This window comes from Talpa occidentalis, unplaced genomic scaffold (genome assembly GCF_014898055.3).
Source record: "Talpa occidentalis isolate TD23 unplaced genomic scaffold, MPIMG_talOcc4v2.1, whole genome shotgun sequence".
In the NCBI taxonomy this organism is placed as follows: Eukaryota; Metazoa; Chordata; class Mammalia; order Eulipotyphla; family Talpidae; genus Talpa; species Talpa occidentalis.
This window is the reverse complement of record NW_026555331.1, coordinates 95,390,855-95,408,747: the sequence shown is the minus strand read 5'-3', so window position 1 is coordinate 95,408,747 and position 17,893 is coordinate 95,390,855. Positions and strand designations below refer to the sequence as shown.

General features: G+C 35.4%; 1 protein-coding gene across 1 annotated transcript in view; it reads left to right on the top strand.

The window, feature by feature from the left end:
* Positions 1–17,893, top strand: part of CRPPA (CDP-L-ribitol pyrophosphorylase A) — a 268,036-nt gene that overhangs the window by 126,544 nt on the left and 123,599 nt on the right. The window contains 2 exon segments of the mRNA XM_054692405.1: positions 2,571–2,663; positions 3,387–3,479. Coding sequence (XP_054548380.1) covers positions 2,571–2,663; positions 3,387–3,479 — 186 coding nt within the window.

Sequence of the window (17,893 nt, the reverse complement as noted above, 5' to 3'; positions counted from 1 at the left end):
TTGTGTGTGATGAAAACACTTATGAGATCCATTCTTGGTAAATTTTAAGTATAGGATTTTAATTATAATCACACATTGTACATTAAACCTTCAGAACTTAATCATCTTGTGTAACAAGCTTTGTACCTTTGACCATCACCTCCTCATGTCTCTTACTCTTAACTCCTGGCAACCACAGACTTTGTAATTGTTCATGTTGTCCACAGAGTGGAGAGGAAATATATCTATGACGCCTTTGTTTATACCCACATCACTGGGTTTATACCCACATTGTTGGAATGGGAGGGAAGTGAGAAATTGATCGATTTAGATTTAAGGATGAGCCAGCCAACGTGTCTTGTAAAAAGACAGCTGGCTTTTCAGAAACACGTTTTTGAACCTCTGACTCCTGGCACTTGAACCCCTAAACCTTTCAATCTTAGTTAAGCCTTAAATCTTCTTGAAATGGAAAATGTTTTGACAGCCCATCTCCTTTGCTAATATTCATGCTTTAAATAATATTCGAATATGCAGCCATTTGCATTTAGTTAATGGTAAGACTTTTCTAAATTCTTAGTTATGATGTAAGGAAAATATTTTTTTTTGGCTATAGTTCTTTAATTTTACAGAACACATTGGAAGGTTGTTTTAAATTTTGTTTAAATATTCTTTGAACCAAAATATTTACAGAACAAGGATTTCTCCTAGCCAGCAGATTGTTCTATTTGTTGTGTTTGAGTGTGGAGACATTAGGAATGACAGCACAAGATGATGCCAGGGAGCTTTTTCATAAACAACCTAATAGCATTGTCTGATGTAGTCTCTGTTTATTAAAGGTGTCAGACTCCTTTGCTATTTTTAGATACAATTTAAATTTCTTTACTCAAGCATGAAAAATACTGTTTGTGTTTTGATTGGGAGGAAAGCAGTATCAAATATAAGAACTACATTAAAACAGGAACAATCATAAAAAGAGTCTCAAGTTCAAGAAGGAAAGCATTGAAGTTTTATTTTTTTAAAGGAGGTACAAGAATGGTAATATTTAATATCTTTATAAAATATCATGTGCCTTCATATGTGGTCATTAACTGATGCATAACTATTTTTTAAATGGAGCTTTGAATTATATAATAGAACAAATATATTTTTATATCGTTTACAATAATAATACCTAACACTATAAGGCTGGGCACTGTGTTTTCCATGTATCTATATCCTATAACTTAAGAGTTTACTTATTTGTTCTTTAGGAAACAATGATTTTAATAAGGAAGTAAGTACATATTGAAGTTAACATGGATTGAAGTTAGCACTGGCACAATTAAGCCCGATGTTTGTGACAATAGAGGAAAATGAACTTGAGAATATTTGTTTTAAAGAGTGGAGTTGGATCGTTAGCATTTAAATAGAATCAGTAAATAATGGAGGACTTTAATTGCAAATTCTCAGTTTCAGATTTAATCTAATAGGAATTATACATGTGACATAGTGGTGTGTTTGTGTGTGTATGTATGTAAATTTGCATGCTCTGAATTGGAAAAATTAAGTGGTTCTATTTCAGGAATGCTAATCTTAAAGTACTCTTGATGTTTCATGAATAGTTTGCTTGTATTTTTTTTTTTAGAATGTGTAATACACAAATGCTGTAGACTAAATGTATTCTCCCTCTGCAGTTTCTATGTTGAAATCCTAATCCCCAATATGATAGTATTAGAAAGTGTGGGTCTTGTTAGGTCATGGGGATGAAGCCCTCATTGATAGGATTGTTACTCTTATAAAAAGACCCCAGAGAGCTCCTTTACTTTTACTAAGTTAGGGTTCAGCAATGAGACTGGTCTGTGAACCAGGAGGTAAGCCTTTACCAGTCACTCAATCTACCAGTATCTTGATCTTCGACTTCCCAGCCTCAAGAACTGTGAAGAAAAAGTTTGCTGTTTAAACCATCCAATCTTCCATTAAGGCAACCCCAAAATCTAGGATAGCAAATAAAATAATTACTTGAAATACTTAAAAATAATAATAGCAACCAGGTAAAGTGTTAGAGTGAAGGTAATGCATAAAACTTTCCTCCTTTAATGCATAAAAAGAAAACCCCTCTTAGAATAATCTCTTTATCTTTCATTATCATTGCCTTGATTCAAGATTTATTTCTCTCTCATGTTTGTAGTCATTCCAGGTTTAGTTAAATCTGGTCTTTGTAACTGGTTTTTAATATGATTCTCGAATGCTCTAATAATCCCTAGTTAATCAACTTTTTTTTTTTTATTTTCAGCATTCTCTGCAATATGTTCTTTAAGAAAAACTGTTTCTGAATATATCTACTTTATTTTTTCCTTATCTGAATCAATTTCCTATGCCTTTATTTACTAGAATAATAGTCATTATGCATGGACTACTTCAAATGTCTTTTTTTTTTTTTTTTTTGGTAACCTCATAAACTTCAGCCTAAATTATTTTGTTTTCATATATGGTCCTTGGTTTTATGTGCCTATACCAATTTAGTGCTCATTTGCAACAAAGTTGTTTATGTTCATGTTTGGTTTATCTTTTTAGATGGTAAAAACTCTTTTCCTTTAATTTTGTTCTCCTAGCATGTAAAAGTCACATCTGAGGCTCTGTGTCATGTTGGTAGAGATCTTCAGCCAATCATCTTACAGCAATGCTACAGTTTTGTTTGTGTAAACGTAAGTAGTAAATACAAATGACAGAAAGCACTTGTGCATCTGCATAAATGTAATATGAACAAGAACTTATTTTTCTTTATTTTTAAATATTTGAATTTAAGATTTTTTTTAAAGATTTATTTATTTTATTTATTATACAAGCACTGGGGTACAGTAAGAAGCGTGGGAGGGTGAGAGAATTCACCAGAACCAGAGCGGGGAACAGAACAGGCAGACTGATGAAATACACTGCTGAGGAGAGCAGCGGGTGGCAGGAGAGTTCTGCACGCCATGTGGGACCCTTGCTGGTGGCCAGGGATCAAACCAGCGCTGCAGAGGCAGCGGGCAGCTTTGCAGCCCAGCGCTCAACCACTGAGCCACCAGGGGAGGCCCTGAATTTAAGATTTTGATAATGAGTTGTTAAAATTTATTTGGAAATTTTATTTTGTCTTTTGAATAGGGAAGTAAACATGTTCTAATTTGTTAATTCCTATGAAAAGAGGTTGATATTTCTCTAGACAATATTTTAGTTTTTTTATTTTATAACTGGTGTAGATGACACAGGTTTGAATTAATGAATCATTTAATTTTTAATATTATGATTATTTAAAAAATATTTGAAAATTAAAAATTAAGCTGGATAATTATTTTTATTATTTAGGTAAAATCTCTCCATTTTGCCCTTAAATTGACTTTTAAATCATTTAAGAACTTTCTTTTACTTTCATTTTTCTCACCTTTCAGGCATTGACCTCTGATTTCCAAGAAACCCAGAAATTATTGAATATGCTGGAAAAGGATAATCTTTCAAGTTTATATCCTGTTGTTGTTATATCAGTAAGTAAATTAATGCAGATTCCTCCCCCCCCCACCCCCCCCCCGCCAATTTGCCCTGATTTTTGCAGTCATTTAGATGAGCCAACAAGTTTGGATAACAACAATCAATTTTAAAGTATATTGTGAGTTTTCTAGTTGATTTGGTAATGTGAAAGAACTTTATATATAGTGTATTACCAGGATGCCATTAAAGAAGAAATACAGAAGTTTAAAATAGACAGAAGTCAAACGAATGAAAATTGACTTTAAGGGTTGCTTCATTATTTCTGCTCCATGTGCAACAGAAGTAGGGCAAGTACCCGATTAAGGAGAATTCCTTGAAGAGTGGACTATTAAGAGTTTGGAGAAATGTTTGTGTGAAAGACTAGAAATTTAGACTAGAATTTACTTTATTGGACTATAAAACTGCACAGCAGAAAGGAAAACCAGTAACAAAACCAGGAAGTGACAAATCCAGGCCAGCCAAACTAAACGAGAAATAGACTATAATCTGAAGTATTTTGCTGTTAGAAGTGGTTGGGAACAAGAAATTCAGAAAAGTACTCAGCAACTGGAAAATTACTAAATTTCAAGACTGTCCCACCAAGCGAGAAGTTAATTCTTGTTAGACAAGGTGATTAATGAAGAGTAAAGATAATTTGTATTTCAAACATGTAATTCTAGACTGAACAAATAGAGGCAAATTAGCAATTGGAGGACTATTTTCCTGACTTGTAGTATTTGGTTATATGTCTCACAGCATCCACCCCAAAACACTAATGCCATGCTGCTATGAAATTGACTCCCCTACCCTTCCCGTTTCTTCCATGCTCCTCCTCCTTCTGGTAGCCACCATATGTTTTATAGATTCTAAGCATTAAAATGTTATTTTAAATTGGGAGATTGTCACTCTACAATTAATATTTATTCACTGATGATTTTCTCATGGCATAAGGTTATTATTAAACTTAATAATCAAAGGTCAGTAAAACATGTCTGGTATCTGTGTCCTTAGTATGGGACAAGTCACTGGAAAAGGTGGAAAAGATAATGGTTGCTTCTTAGATTGAGAGGCAAATGAACAGTGTCCTCATTTTTAATTGTTTTGTTAAATGTTTGTATAAATGTCTCATCCTTTTTCCTTCTGATACTACAGAAGGCCATTTCAGTTTTCCTTTGACTTAAAATTTGTCAGAAGCTTTCAAATACTGCTGAAATAATTGGTTTGTGGAAAATATTGTAATTGTACAACAAAAGACAAATTTGAATCTGGATATCTGGAGAGATGGTTTGTGATTAGTATGTGGGAAAATATACATACAAATATATGTGTATAGTGTGTGTCTCTAAGTGAGAACACCATGCAAACGTAAGTGTATACGTGTGTGATTGGATAGATTGTGTACACACACCAGGCTATTCAGAAGCTATGCTGTCTCTACTTTGGTTTGCCTGAATTACTTTACTGGCAATGAAACCAAGATTTAAAAAAGACCCTACCACAGCAGTTTGTCAAAAATAAGATTTTGTTAGGATATTTTAAATTTTGAGAAAAAATTTGTCAAAGTGAAGCAATCTATTGATTTCCTTTCTTGAACATACAGGTTTTATTTAGCAGAACATATAGTCCAAGGTGACATCAAAATCCTGGAAACATGTTTCCATTTTTTTACTTTAGAGCTATATGGTTCTATAGTTGTCAAATACATGTATTTTAAGTGTTGAAAGACCTATTTTGTTTTGACTGAGATATAGTATAATAGTGCTTTTTTCTATGTTAAGGTTTATCAGCTTCCAATTTTAGTTCATCTGAAGAGAGGAGGAATTAGCACAAATCAGCCAGCTGCAAAGTGATAGTGTTTTAGGAGTTTGAAAGTTTTTTCTATATATCTAGTTAAGGTTGTCTATATATCTAGTTAAGGTTGTCATTTGCAATGTCATATTTCACTCAACAAGAACAAATATCCAGTACTAGAGTTCTGGATAAACAAAACAATGTTGGGTGTTCTAAGTCCTGAAAATTGATGCCAGGCCTATAATATTGATGAAGCCCCAAATTGTTTCTCTTTTACTGTCAAGTTACAGAAAACTCTTTGTGGGGTTTTCGGTTAGCTTGTCATTCAGTAGTCACTCAAAAGGACATGTTATTTTTCAACCTCATCCAGAATATTTATCCATTAGTGGGAGATAAGCACTAAAGGAGTGAAGTTAATGTGGGTTTTTGGTGCCCAGTACTTAGCATAATTAGATTTTGTTTCATATTCTGCATGGGACCTGATTACTTCTAGACTCTTATAAAAAGTGAAATGGGATAAGAAATAATATAGAAGGTTTTTGTTATTTAGGATAAACTGGCATAGGTAAAAGGGTGCTGCTTTAGGCTCTAGTTTGAAAAATGGCCAAAATTGCACCAGGAAGAATAGGAAAAAATTGGGACTTTTCTTAAAGGGCCAAGATATTTATTAAAATAATTTAATTTCACTTTTATGTAGAAAATTAGGTTATGTTTACAAAAATGAATTTTTTGCTTCATCTTGTGAATATATGATAGTATTTTGTGACATGCTTCATTTCAAATGCAATTTTTGCAAAAAGCTTTTTTTGACATTTATTTTTGTAAAAAATCTTTATGAATCTTTGATATCCAAAATATTGTTTTAATCACCTATTTGATCATCATTTATACTTTCTTTTTACATACATTTAGTAGTCTAATTTGAACAATTTCACATTTGTTGATGGTGTTGAGTATAATTTTAAGTTTATCAATATTAATTTGATTACCTGATTGAAATGCTTTTGTTTTGGTAATTGTAACTTCATTTTATTATAATTAATATTGAATTGTCAGAATTTTACAATATTGAGTTCTTGGGCTGAAATATCAACATTGAAGTGGGCAGATACAGTTGGATGGGAGCATTTTAGAAGTATTCTATTTTTCAATGAATTTGTGTGTGTTAGGATAATTTTTATTATCCTGTGCAATCTTTAACTTGGAGCATTTAGCAGCACTCAGAATACAAATATACCTTGTACTAGAAGTGTATACTCTATGTGGAAGATAAAATTCTTTATTAGAGATTGGTTGACATCATGGAATTTAAAATATCAGATCTCTTCCTGTCCTTTAATAAGACAAACCTTATAAAAATTAAAAATCAGTGATTTTTTAATAAAGTTAAAATTGTATAGGAATTATGTTTGAGAGACCTTTTCACTTATGATTTCTGATGCTGTTTGGCTTATCATATACATTTTCAAGAAGTTATGTTTTTAGCCTGAGTTGACTGAAGTTAGCCTTCTCTTCTTTGTCATTGTCAGTGGTGGATTATACTTCTAGCTTCTTTTTCAGATTGCACCTCTCAAGAGGATATCTGGAAACTCTTTTAGTAGTTTCCTGATACAATAGCCTCAACATGGAACATGTTTAGTTCCATGTTTTCTACACTTACCATATTTTTTGTTTACTGCTAAAATAGTAATAAACAAATGTGTAGAAAAATAAAGTAATATATTAAAGATATTAACATATAATAAGAGTTAAATTCATAAAAATTCTAATGTAAGATCTTTCAGAAAAAGTATGGATTTGATTTTCAAATCAAACGAAGTGTGAGGGGTTTGAATTGTAGACTTAGTTCTTTGCTTAGAAATTAATGGTCAGAGAGCTGTTTTTCCCTGGTGATGGAGAAGAGAGATTTCAGGAGGCAAAACTAGGTTTTATTTCTAGCTAAGATTATATTAAACCAAATGTAACATCTTCAGAAATTACCTTCCAGGTCCAAAAGGTAAAACAGAATTCTAATTTTTTAAGATCCGGCAAGGTTTCCACAAAATCCTTTGGTACTATTGTCAGGATAGAAGAGTGTAACTGACATATGATAGCCACTGACAAAATGCTTAATTTTTAAAAGAAAGAAGAAATTGGTAAGAAGTCAAACTAAAGTTCAAAACTGAGAGTTGACGCAAACTCCTCTTTAATTTTACTTGGTAAAATAGTTTATCATGCCACTTTTTCACAGCACATTACGGGACTACTATCCAGATAATATGATAATTATCTGTTAATTACATGAGAACTCTATTTTACTCTGCCTTTTGTAGACAATAATTTTATTGGTGCTTTGTGACAGATAAGAATCTTCTCATGAATTTACTTTACAAAAAATTACCGTATGAAGTTTTAATACTTTGTAAAACATAAATAAGTCTTCAAAGTGCCTAATTTAGTTCTAGTTCCTAGGAAGTAGTTTATTGACACAACAGATGATAATAAGTGATTTTTAAAATACTTCAGAATATTTAATATTTGAGCATGTCAGCAAATAAAAAAATATAAAAACACCATCCATTGATACTTGATACTTTCACATCTGGGAAAATAGTCACAGAGATGCAAATTATTTCCAGAAGGTTCTACAACTTACCAATGGCAGAGACAGGAACAGAATCAATCCAATATGCAATGTATCATATATGCTTTGTTCCTTATTTGCTCTCCAGAATGTGTTAAATAGTAAGATGAAAAAGATTAAAAATATACATATACACACATATATGTATTTAATATTCCTTCCTAATAGAGAACAAATGATATTTTGAAAAACATAGTGATTCTTTCTTTTTAAGTGCTAATAGCTTCTTTCTTTAACTTCACAGGGAATAGAGCCTTTATTGAACTTTTATTATTAAAACTTGTGGTCCTGCCTATTAAATTGTTTACCAGATCCCAGATATCTCTCTCTGTCCCCCTTTACTTAGCTACTTGTTTTAAACAAAATTTTCTCTTGTTAAACTAATTACTATTACATTAAGAAAATGTGTTTTTAAGGTACAATTTATTATAAAATAAACAAAAGAGAGCTGGTTATTATAATTCTCACTGCATCCATATTGAGTTTACTTTTTACTGTATGTGTCATTCAGGGTTCTAGCTTGTTTGTGAGTATGTTGACGGGGGAGGCTTGGGTAGGTACATTTAATAGTAAGTGACCTAAAAAGCATGTCCAGGGGGCGGAGCAACATGGCGGCGAGGAGACTCTGCGAGTAAGATCTCCCATTAAAAAAAGTGAATAGGGAGGAAAAGCGGCAGGTCCCAGTGAGAACTGGGACACGGAAGATAAACGGGTGACTCCAGCAAACTACCCGAAGAAGAAAGTGGCCATAAAAGAGGACCAGAAGGGAGGGAAGCGCAGAACCCTGCTCCCCTCCCCCGCCCACAGAGGCGGCACTCTCCGACCGGCAGAGAGGGAGAAAAACAACAAACCAAAACAACCAACAAGAACAAACGACGCAGCAAGCGGGACTGTGAGTGGAAAGGAACTATTGCAGCCACCACACCCCGTGAACGGGAGCTGAGGCGAACCCTGCAGGATTCGCCACGGCGGTGAGCGAACGGCTCCGGGCGCCATTAGAGAAGAACAAAGACCCCGGGAGACGCGCACACAGCCCGGGCTGCCGGTAAGCTGGCGCGGAAACGCGGCGCGCTCCGGGAGCTTGAAAAGCAAGTGCAGACCGGAATCGCGGCTGCCCAGGTCCCCGCGCCTGCGACCTAGGCTTGCGGGGAGACGACCTAGGCTTGCGGGGAGACACGCGGAGGTCCTCACTGACGTGAAGGTCCCTCCCTGAGTGAGCAGGAACCAGGCACCCGGGCACGGGAGCGGTGCAAAAGGCGCCATTCCCGCGCCACTGAACTGGGCTACAGCCCGCGTCCTGGAACTGAGGGCTTTGAACTGAGACCCGGGGCACGAAAATTCGGGGCGTGGGTTCTCCACGACGGTGGGGCACAAGGCAGACACAGCACCCCAAAGCTGTTGAAGTGTACCCTACCATTCCCGCTCTGTTCCCTGTCCCACGGGGTGGGGGGGACAAAAAACAGCCCCCCAAGGACAATAGGAGAGATCTCTGGCGCCACCTAGTGACCAGGAAAAAAAAAGTCACTAACACCCCATAGAACAGGAAATTTCTTAAGACTGCTTGAAAAGGGCAGAAGGCTTCTGCAGTGGCCAGCCGGGAAGTTATTCCACGCCAGGCCCCTTCCGACCAGCAGTCTGAGCCCACAGAGGGAGCAGGCACCCACGTCCGGGGCAGACCGGGGGCGCAGAAGAGTGTGCCTGAAACCGGAGGCGCAGGGACTGCATCCCGCTTCGCCATTTGAGAACAGGGACATTTCTTCAGTAAAAACTGCCTAAAACCAGCAGAAAGCTCCCCCAGAAGACAGAGATGGCTCCTGGAAGAGCCAGAGGGGAGCGGAGAAGTTCACCCAAGATGTCAGTCAGTCCGAGCAACACAGTGTCCCAACGCATACGACAAATTAGAAAACAGACAGTAGGGAGTAGAAGAACCACACGCAACCTAAAAACTCCTCAGGAAAGAAGCACACCACAAAAAGAAAACCACTCCCCAGATTGCAACGACAGCAACTTGGAAGAACTTCTGAGCCTTCCAGAAAGAGAATTTAAAATTGCCATGATTAAAAAAGTGATAGATCAGAAGAAGGAAATTGAGTCCCTAAAGAGGGAAGTAAGAGAAATGCAGGAGATCAAAGAATTAATGGAGGAACTAAAGAACTCTGGGAAAAGCAATGAAAGCAGAATAGATGAAATGGAAGAACGAATAAGTAATCTTGAAGACACAGAAATAAAAAGAACCAAAACAGAAAAGGAAAGAGAAGTACGAAGGAAAAAGAATGAAGAAAGACTTCGGGAACTATCTGACTCCATGAGGAAAGGAAATATAAGAGTTATAGGAATTCCAGAAGGAGAGGAGAGAGATGTAGGAACAGAGAAAATATTCATGGATATAATTGAAGAGAACTTCCCAAATGAGAAGAAGGAGCTGAAAATTGATATACAAGAAGCAAGAAGAACACCAAACTTCCATGACGAAAGGAAAAACACAGCAAGACACATAATAGTAAAGCTCCCAAGAATCCAGGACAAGGAAAAAATAATGAAGCTGACAAGAGGGAAGAAACAGATAACATTCAAAGGAAAACCAATCAGGCTGACATCAGACTTCTCTGAAGAAACACTACGGGCAAGGAGAGAGTGGAGGGACATAGTCAACAGACTCCAAGAAAACAGATGCCAACCAAGAATACTCTATCCCGCAAAGCTCTCTTTCCTCCATGAAGAAAGAATATGGACCTTCCCAGACAAAGAGAAACTCCGGAATTTCATTGCGACTAAACCCCACTCCAAAAAATACTACAAGGAATCCTAAAGCCAGAACCTCAGAGGGACGAATAACAACGAAAGAAGACCAAAAAAAAAAAAGTTATTAAAAGAATAAATAAATAAAATCAAAGGAAAGACAAACATAATGGCAAATACAGATGCTAACATATCAATATTAACTCTAAATGTAAATGGACTAAACTCTTCAATAAAAAGACACAGAGTTGCAGCCTGGATTAAGAAACAAAACCCAACCTTTTGCTGTCTCCAGGAAACACATTTAGCTACAAAAGATAAAAATAGGCTCAAAGTCAAAGGATGGAAAACAATCCTACAAGCAAATGGGCCAAAAAAGAAAGCAGGAACAGCTATACTTATATCAGATAAAACAGACTTCAAACTCAAAAAAATAAAAAGAGACCCCAATGGTCACTACATTATGATTAAGGGGACAATACTTCAAGAAGAAATAACACTCATTAACATATACTCACCAAACGAAAGAGCACCAAAATATATCAGACAACTGTTGTCCTCTCTGAAAACAGACATCAGAGAAAACACATATGTAGTGGGAGACTTCAACACACCACTATCAACAATGGATAGATCAACAAGACAAAAAATAAGTAAAGAAACTAAAGCTCTAAATAAGGACCTAGAGCATTTGGGCTTGACAGACATCTATAGAACACTAAACCCAAAAAAAACGGAGTACACATTTTTCTCAAGCGCACATGGATCATTCTCCAGGATCGACCACATACTGGGGCACAAGACAAACATCAACAGATACACCAAGATTGAAATCATACCAACCATCTTTTCTGACCACGAAGGCATCAAACTAGAAATAAATCATAAAAAGAAGGCAAGGAACTATCCTACCTCGTGGAGATTAAAAGCCACACTACTGGAAGACCACTGGACTAACGAGGAGATCAAAGAAGAAATTAAAAAATTCTTTGAATTGAATGACAAGGAGGACACCAATATCCTAAATGTATGGGATGCAGCAAAAGCAGTAATAAGAGGAAAATATATAGCAATAGAAGCTCACATCAAAAAAACAAGAAAGAACTCAAAGAAACAACCTAATCTCGAAGCTCAAAGATCTAGAAAAAGAACAACAAAAAAACCCCAGAACCAGTAGAAGAAAAGAAATAATAAAAACCAAAGCAGAAATAAATGAAATTGAAACTAAAAAAACAATCCAAAAGATCAATGAAACCAAGAGCTGGTTCTTTGAAAAAATAAATAAAATAGACAAACCCCTAGCCAGGCTCACAAAGGAAAAAAGGGAGAAAGCACAAATACACAGAATCATAAATGAAAGAGGAGAAATCACAACGGACACAGCAGAAATCAAAAGAATAATCAGTAACTACTATGAACAGTTATATGGAAACAAGTTCAACAATCTAGAGGAGATGGACAAATTCCTACAACTCTACAATCACCCAAAGCTAGATAAAGAAGAAATAGAACACCTAAACAGACCAATTACAAGCAGCGAAATTGAAATGGTAATTAAAAACCTCCCCAAAAACAAAAGCCCAGGACCTGATGGATTTACAAATGAATTCTACCAAACATTCAGAGACGAATTAGTGCCTATCCTTCACAAACTCTTCCAAAAAATTGAGAAGGAAGGGACAATACCAAACACGTTCTATGAAGCCAATATTACACTAATACCAAAACCGAATAAGGACAACACAAAAAAGGAAAACTATAGGCCAATCTCCCTAATGAACACTGATGCAAAAATCCTCAATAAAATTTTAGCTATCAGAATCCAACAATGTATCCATAAGATAATTCACCACGACCAAGTTGGATTCATTCCAGGGGCACAAGGATGGTTTAACATCCGAAAATCAATCAACGTTATCCAACACATCAACAAAAAGAAATATAAAAACCATATGATAATATCAATAGATGCTGAGAAAGCTTTCGACAAAGTGCAACACCCATTCATGATAAAAGCCCTTGAAATTCTTGGGATACAAGGAACATACCTCAACATCATAAAGGCCATCTATGACAAGCCAACAGCCAGTATCATTCTCAATGGTGAAAAGCTGAAAGCAATTCCATTAAGATCTGGAACAAGACAAGGATGTCCACTCTCACCACTGCTTTTCAATATAATACTGGAAGTCCTAGCCAGAGCAATAAGACAAGAGAAAGACATCCAAGGAATCCAAATAGGAAAAGAAGAAGTCAAACTATCACTATTTGCAGATGATATGATAATATACATAGAGAACCCCAAAATCTCCACAGAAAAACTAATTCAACTCATCAATCAATTCAGTAAAGTGGCAGGATACAAAATCAACACGCAAAAGTCAGTAGCCTTCCTATACACAAACAATAAATCTGAAGAAGAAGAAATCAAAAAAACCACCCCTTTTATTATCGAAACAAAAAAAATCAAATATTTGGGAATAAATCTAACAAAAGAGGTAAAGGACCTATACAAAGAAAACTATAAAACACTGTTAAAAGAAATAGAAGAAGACACAAAGAAATGGAAAGACATCCCCTGCTCATGGATTGGAAGAATAAACATTATTAAAATGGCCATCCTACCAAAAGCAATATACAGATTCAATGCTATTCCAATCAAAATCTCAATGGCATTCTTCAAAGAAATAGAACAATTATTGATGAAATTCATATGGAATCACCAAAAACCCCGAATAGCCAAAGCTCTACTGAAAAAAAAGAAGGAAATGGAGGCATCACACTCCCAGACTTCAAACTATACTACAAAGCCATAATCATCAAAACTGCATGGTATTGGAACAAGAACAGACATACAGACCAATGGAATCGAATAGAAAATCCAGAAATAAACCCACAGATTTATGGTCCACTAATCTTTGACAAAGGAGCAAAGACTATGCATTGGAGCAAAGAAAGTTTGTTCAATAAATGGTGCTGGGAAAACTGGGTCGCTACATGCAAAAGAATGAAGCTTGACCACTACCTCACACCATACACAAAAATCAACTCAAAATGGATTAAAGAACTAGACATAAGACCTGAAACCATAAAATACATAGAAGGAAATATAGGCGAAACACTACGGGATTTGCACATCAAAGACATCTTTACAGACACATCACCCAAAGCAGTGATAGTGAAGAGAAAGATAAACAGCTGGGACTACATCAAATTAAAGAGCTTCTGCACAGCAAAGAGACAATAACAAAAACAAAGAGAAACCCCACCAACTGGGAGAACATTTTTGCACCCAACACTAATGATAAAGGACTGATCACAAAAATCTGCAAAGAGCTGATGAGACTCAGCAACAACAAAGAAAATAATCCAGTCAAAAAATGGGCAGAAGAGCTAAAAAGAAACTTCTCTGAAGAGGAAATGCAAATGGCCAACAGACATATGAAAAAATGTTCAACATCACTTGTAATCAGGGAAATGCAAATCAAAACTACCATGAGATACCATCTCACACCAGTGAGAATGGCACATATTAAAAAAACTAGCAACAACAAATGTTGGCGAGGATGTGGAGAAAAAGGAACTCTTGTGCACTGTTGGTGGAGTGCAAACTGGTCCAACCACTATGGAGAGCTGTGTGGAGATTTCTGGACCTACTAAACATAGAGCTTCCATATGATCCAGCAATTCCACTCCTAGGTATTTACCCAAAGGACACAGAAACATCAATTCCAAAGAGCACCTGCACCCCTATGTTTATAGCAGCACTGTTTACAATAGCTAAGCTTTGGAAACAACCCAAATGCCCAAAAATAGATGACTGGATCAAGAAGATGTGGTACATATATACCATGGAATATTACTCAGCATTCAAAAAAGATAAACACATGCAATTTGCAGCAACATGGATGGCACTGGAAGGGATCATGCTCAGCGAAATAAGCCAAAAAGAAAAAGAAAAATACCGGATGGTCTCACTCATAGCAGGAATCTAGAAAACTTAAATAAGGGACCAGGAAATGAATATAAGAAAGTGAAAATCAAAATCAACAAAAAACTATGAACCAGAGACACTTTTTGGGGGGTGGGGGCGGGAGGGAAGGATTGGGGTCAGAATGGGGCGTTTGCAATTGTATGGGGGAATATAAAAATAAAATTTAATATTAAAAAAAAAAAAAAAAAAAGAAAGGGAAAAAAAAAAAAAAAGAAATATCAAAAAAAAAAAAAAAATAAAATAAAAAGCATGTCCAAAGCCCTGTTCTACTTTAGTCTCAAAATGTTGCTACTTACCCTTATATATACTTTTTTCCCTTCAGAAAATATATTAAATTTTATAATGTTTTCTCTTAAGATACACTAGTTTTCTCTTTTCATGTTTATACTTTGTGTCAGTGCCAGAAATGAATTATTTCCATAAATTCTATAAATATTTTCATTTGTTTTCTGCTAACATAGTAAGTCTCAGGCATTTCCTGCTTAAACAAATAATAAAATCTAAATAGATAATGGTTTAACATACCTTTAGGACGTACTGTCTCATTTCAGTCATGAAGGGATTCGTATTGAACAGAAAGGTAAGGGGTGATGAAGTTATTCTTAATCGTAGGTGTTGAATAGAAAGAATTGACTGTTATTTTAAGTTTTAGGAGATCTTTGCTTGTGACTGAATGGCCTCTGAAAAGTTTGTGTTGTGGGATTTTATAATTCCCTAAGATTAACTGTGATGGACATATAACTGATACTGTGTAAAGAAATGCTCTCATAGGATACAACTTCCTAGCATTCCCTTTTTTAATGAATAAAGGTTATTTTCACATAGGATGATATTCTAATGGAAGATGCAAATAGATAAAATTCTAGAGGACTTTTCCAAAGTCTCCCAAATTAAATTTCTTGGCTTAGCACAGGATTTAGAATCATCATTTTCCTATTTTAAGCAGTTTATTGAATTTGGTCAGATGAAGGAAGTTGCTAGTGTATTTGTCAATACTATCCCAATATATCAGTCTGTAAAATTAAACAGGAAATGCGCAGGACACAAAATAAGGAAATTAACCATCTTTTTTAGGCTACTTACATTAAATTTAGCCCCTGAGTGATGTTCTGTCCTCAAAGACCATCTTATATTTTAATATAATTACACACACACACACATACACAGAGGTCTTTAATGTTATAGTAGTTTTGCCAGGTCTTTTCTAGTGTTTGTATGATGGATTGTATTTTGTATGAATTTTTTTCTGTACTACTTCTTAATGTTCTTAAAAATTGACACAAAACAAAAATCCTTGGCAGTGGGTCAGCCCACTAGTAAACAGAAAGATGATAAGAATATTACCAGGACTAAGTGCTATTCCCTTAGCATAAAATACATTGCCACTTACATATTATTTTTGTACTTTTCTGGAAAGCCTGAACAGTTGTTTCATTGAAAGCTTTGAAAGCAAGAAGCTTCTTGATCCAAGCATGCGTTAGCTTGAATCCTTTTTGCGGTAAATTTATGTGTGATACTTTTAAAAATGTATAATATGATTCAGGTTTCCAGGCATTCCAGAACTTTCTTTAATGGGGTTTTGAAGGTTGTATTTACTCTACGTAAATCATGAGATACCTGCTGAGGTGGAATTCAGCAAGTGTTGCCAAGATAATCCTAGTGTCAGCATTGAGATTTTCTTATTCAAAATGACACAGGACTGGTTCAAGTCCTCCTGTAAGTCTTTCCTGAGTACTCAATAATATCCTTTTCTAGATCTTTTGAGAGAGAGCTATAAATTTGTTCTTTCAAATGTAATCTATTTCTGTTAATGGCTGAGTTTTGAGATTTTTGCTTTATTAACAAGAATCAATCTATGACCTATTTCTTTTATTTCCCATTTGTAAGAGATGGAACCCCCTACTACATATAGAAATTCTCAAAACCCACCCTCACCAGCAAATGAGGCTTGCTAATGCATGTTATTAATATAATTATGTTAATGTTAGTAATAACAGTCAGTTAGTGAATGCTTGAAATGAGTCACCACTCTTTTCTTTAGAAAAATCCAATTTAATCCTCAGAGCGATCCTGAGATTTGATTATCAGGGATGCTATTATCTTTAGTTCAAGAAAATCCTTGTGTTCATTTGACTTTACCACATGATGTTTAGGAAGAATGTCAATACTTGTCTTGTTTGAGTAATAGAAACCTAGGTTTTTAAAAGAGAAAGGAGTCTTTAGAACCATTTAGTATACTGCTTTCATTTTTACAAGAGATAACTAAAGCTTGCTTCTTTGCCTGGATCTGACACAACTTCTTCACACAAGGGGCCAGCAAATTTGTCTTCTGAAAGGCCAGCTTGTCAATATTTTAGAGTTTTAGGATCAATTAGAATTCATCTTCTTCCTCCATGAACTCTACTTCAATTTTAACCTCATCATGATAACCATAAGATATTTTGCTCATTGTGAGTCTACCAACCTACTGCTCTTACTGAAACCTTCTGGAGACTCCTCATTGGCTACTAGAGAAAATTCAGTCAAATGATAAAGCTTGCCCTGGTCTGAGTCTTCTTTAGTTCTTTCATCTTACCTTTCTCATATCCTCCCTGAGCACTTTGCTCTTTAGTAATACCAAACAGCTGTAGTTACCACATATTCACTGCATTACTTGACATTTCTCTTTACTCCAGTAAGTTTTTCTACCTGCAACAACAATTTTTTAGAGTTTGTTTGCTTGAATTTGTCCTTAAAATTTGAATGATAGCATCTTTTAGAATATCCTTGTGTTCAAAATCTTCTTTTCCAACATGGCATGTGGAAGCATCCATAAATGTTTTTTGATTTGAACTTGCCTTGATATACCTAGTCATGTTGTCTCTTGCCCCAGCCTATTGAGTGCTGCCCACAACTGGATGCTTTGTGGTGACTTTGAGAAATGAAGGGGACTGGGTATGAGGAAATAGAAATTGCATCTCACGTAATAGTTGCATTCTATTATGGAAAATAACAATGATGTATTTTAAAATTTAACTGTGGTAGTATTGGGTACCCCCGTCAGCTATTACCACTAAGTGCATTCACCACCAACTCACCCATATTCCACCCCTTTGGACCATTGTGCTTCCTTCCCTCTTTGTTCTTAATGATCTTTTTTAACCTGAGTTTTCAGACATTACTTACTATATGTAAACTTAAACTTTATTATGAATTTTACCATCTTGCTCTATGCTGTCCTTTTTAGTATAGTTCAATTTTATTTTCCATTTTGCCTTCCAGAAAAAGAACTTTTGTTTTCATGC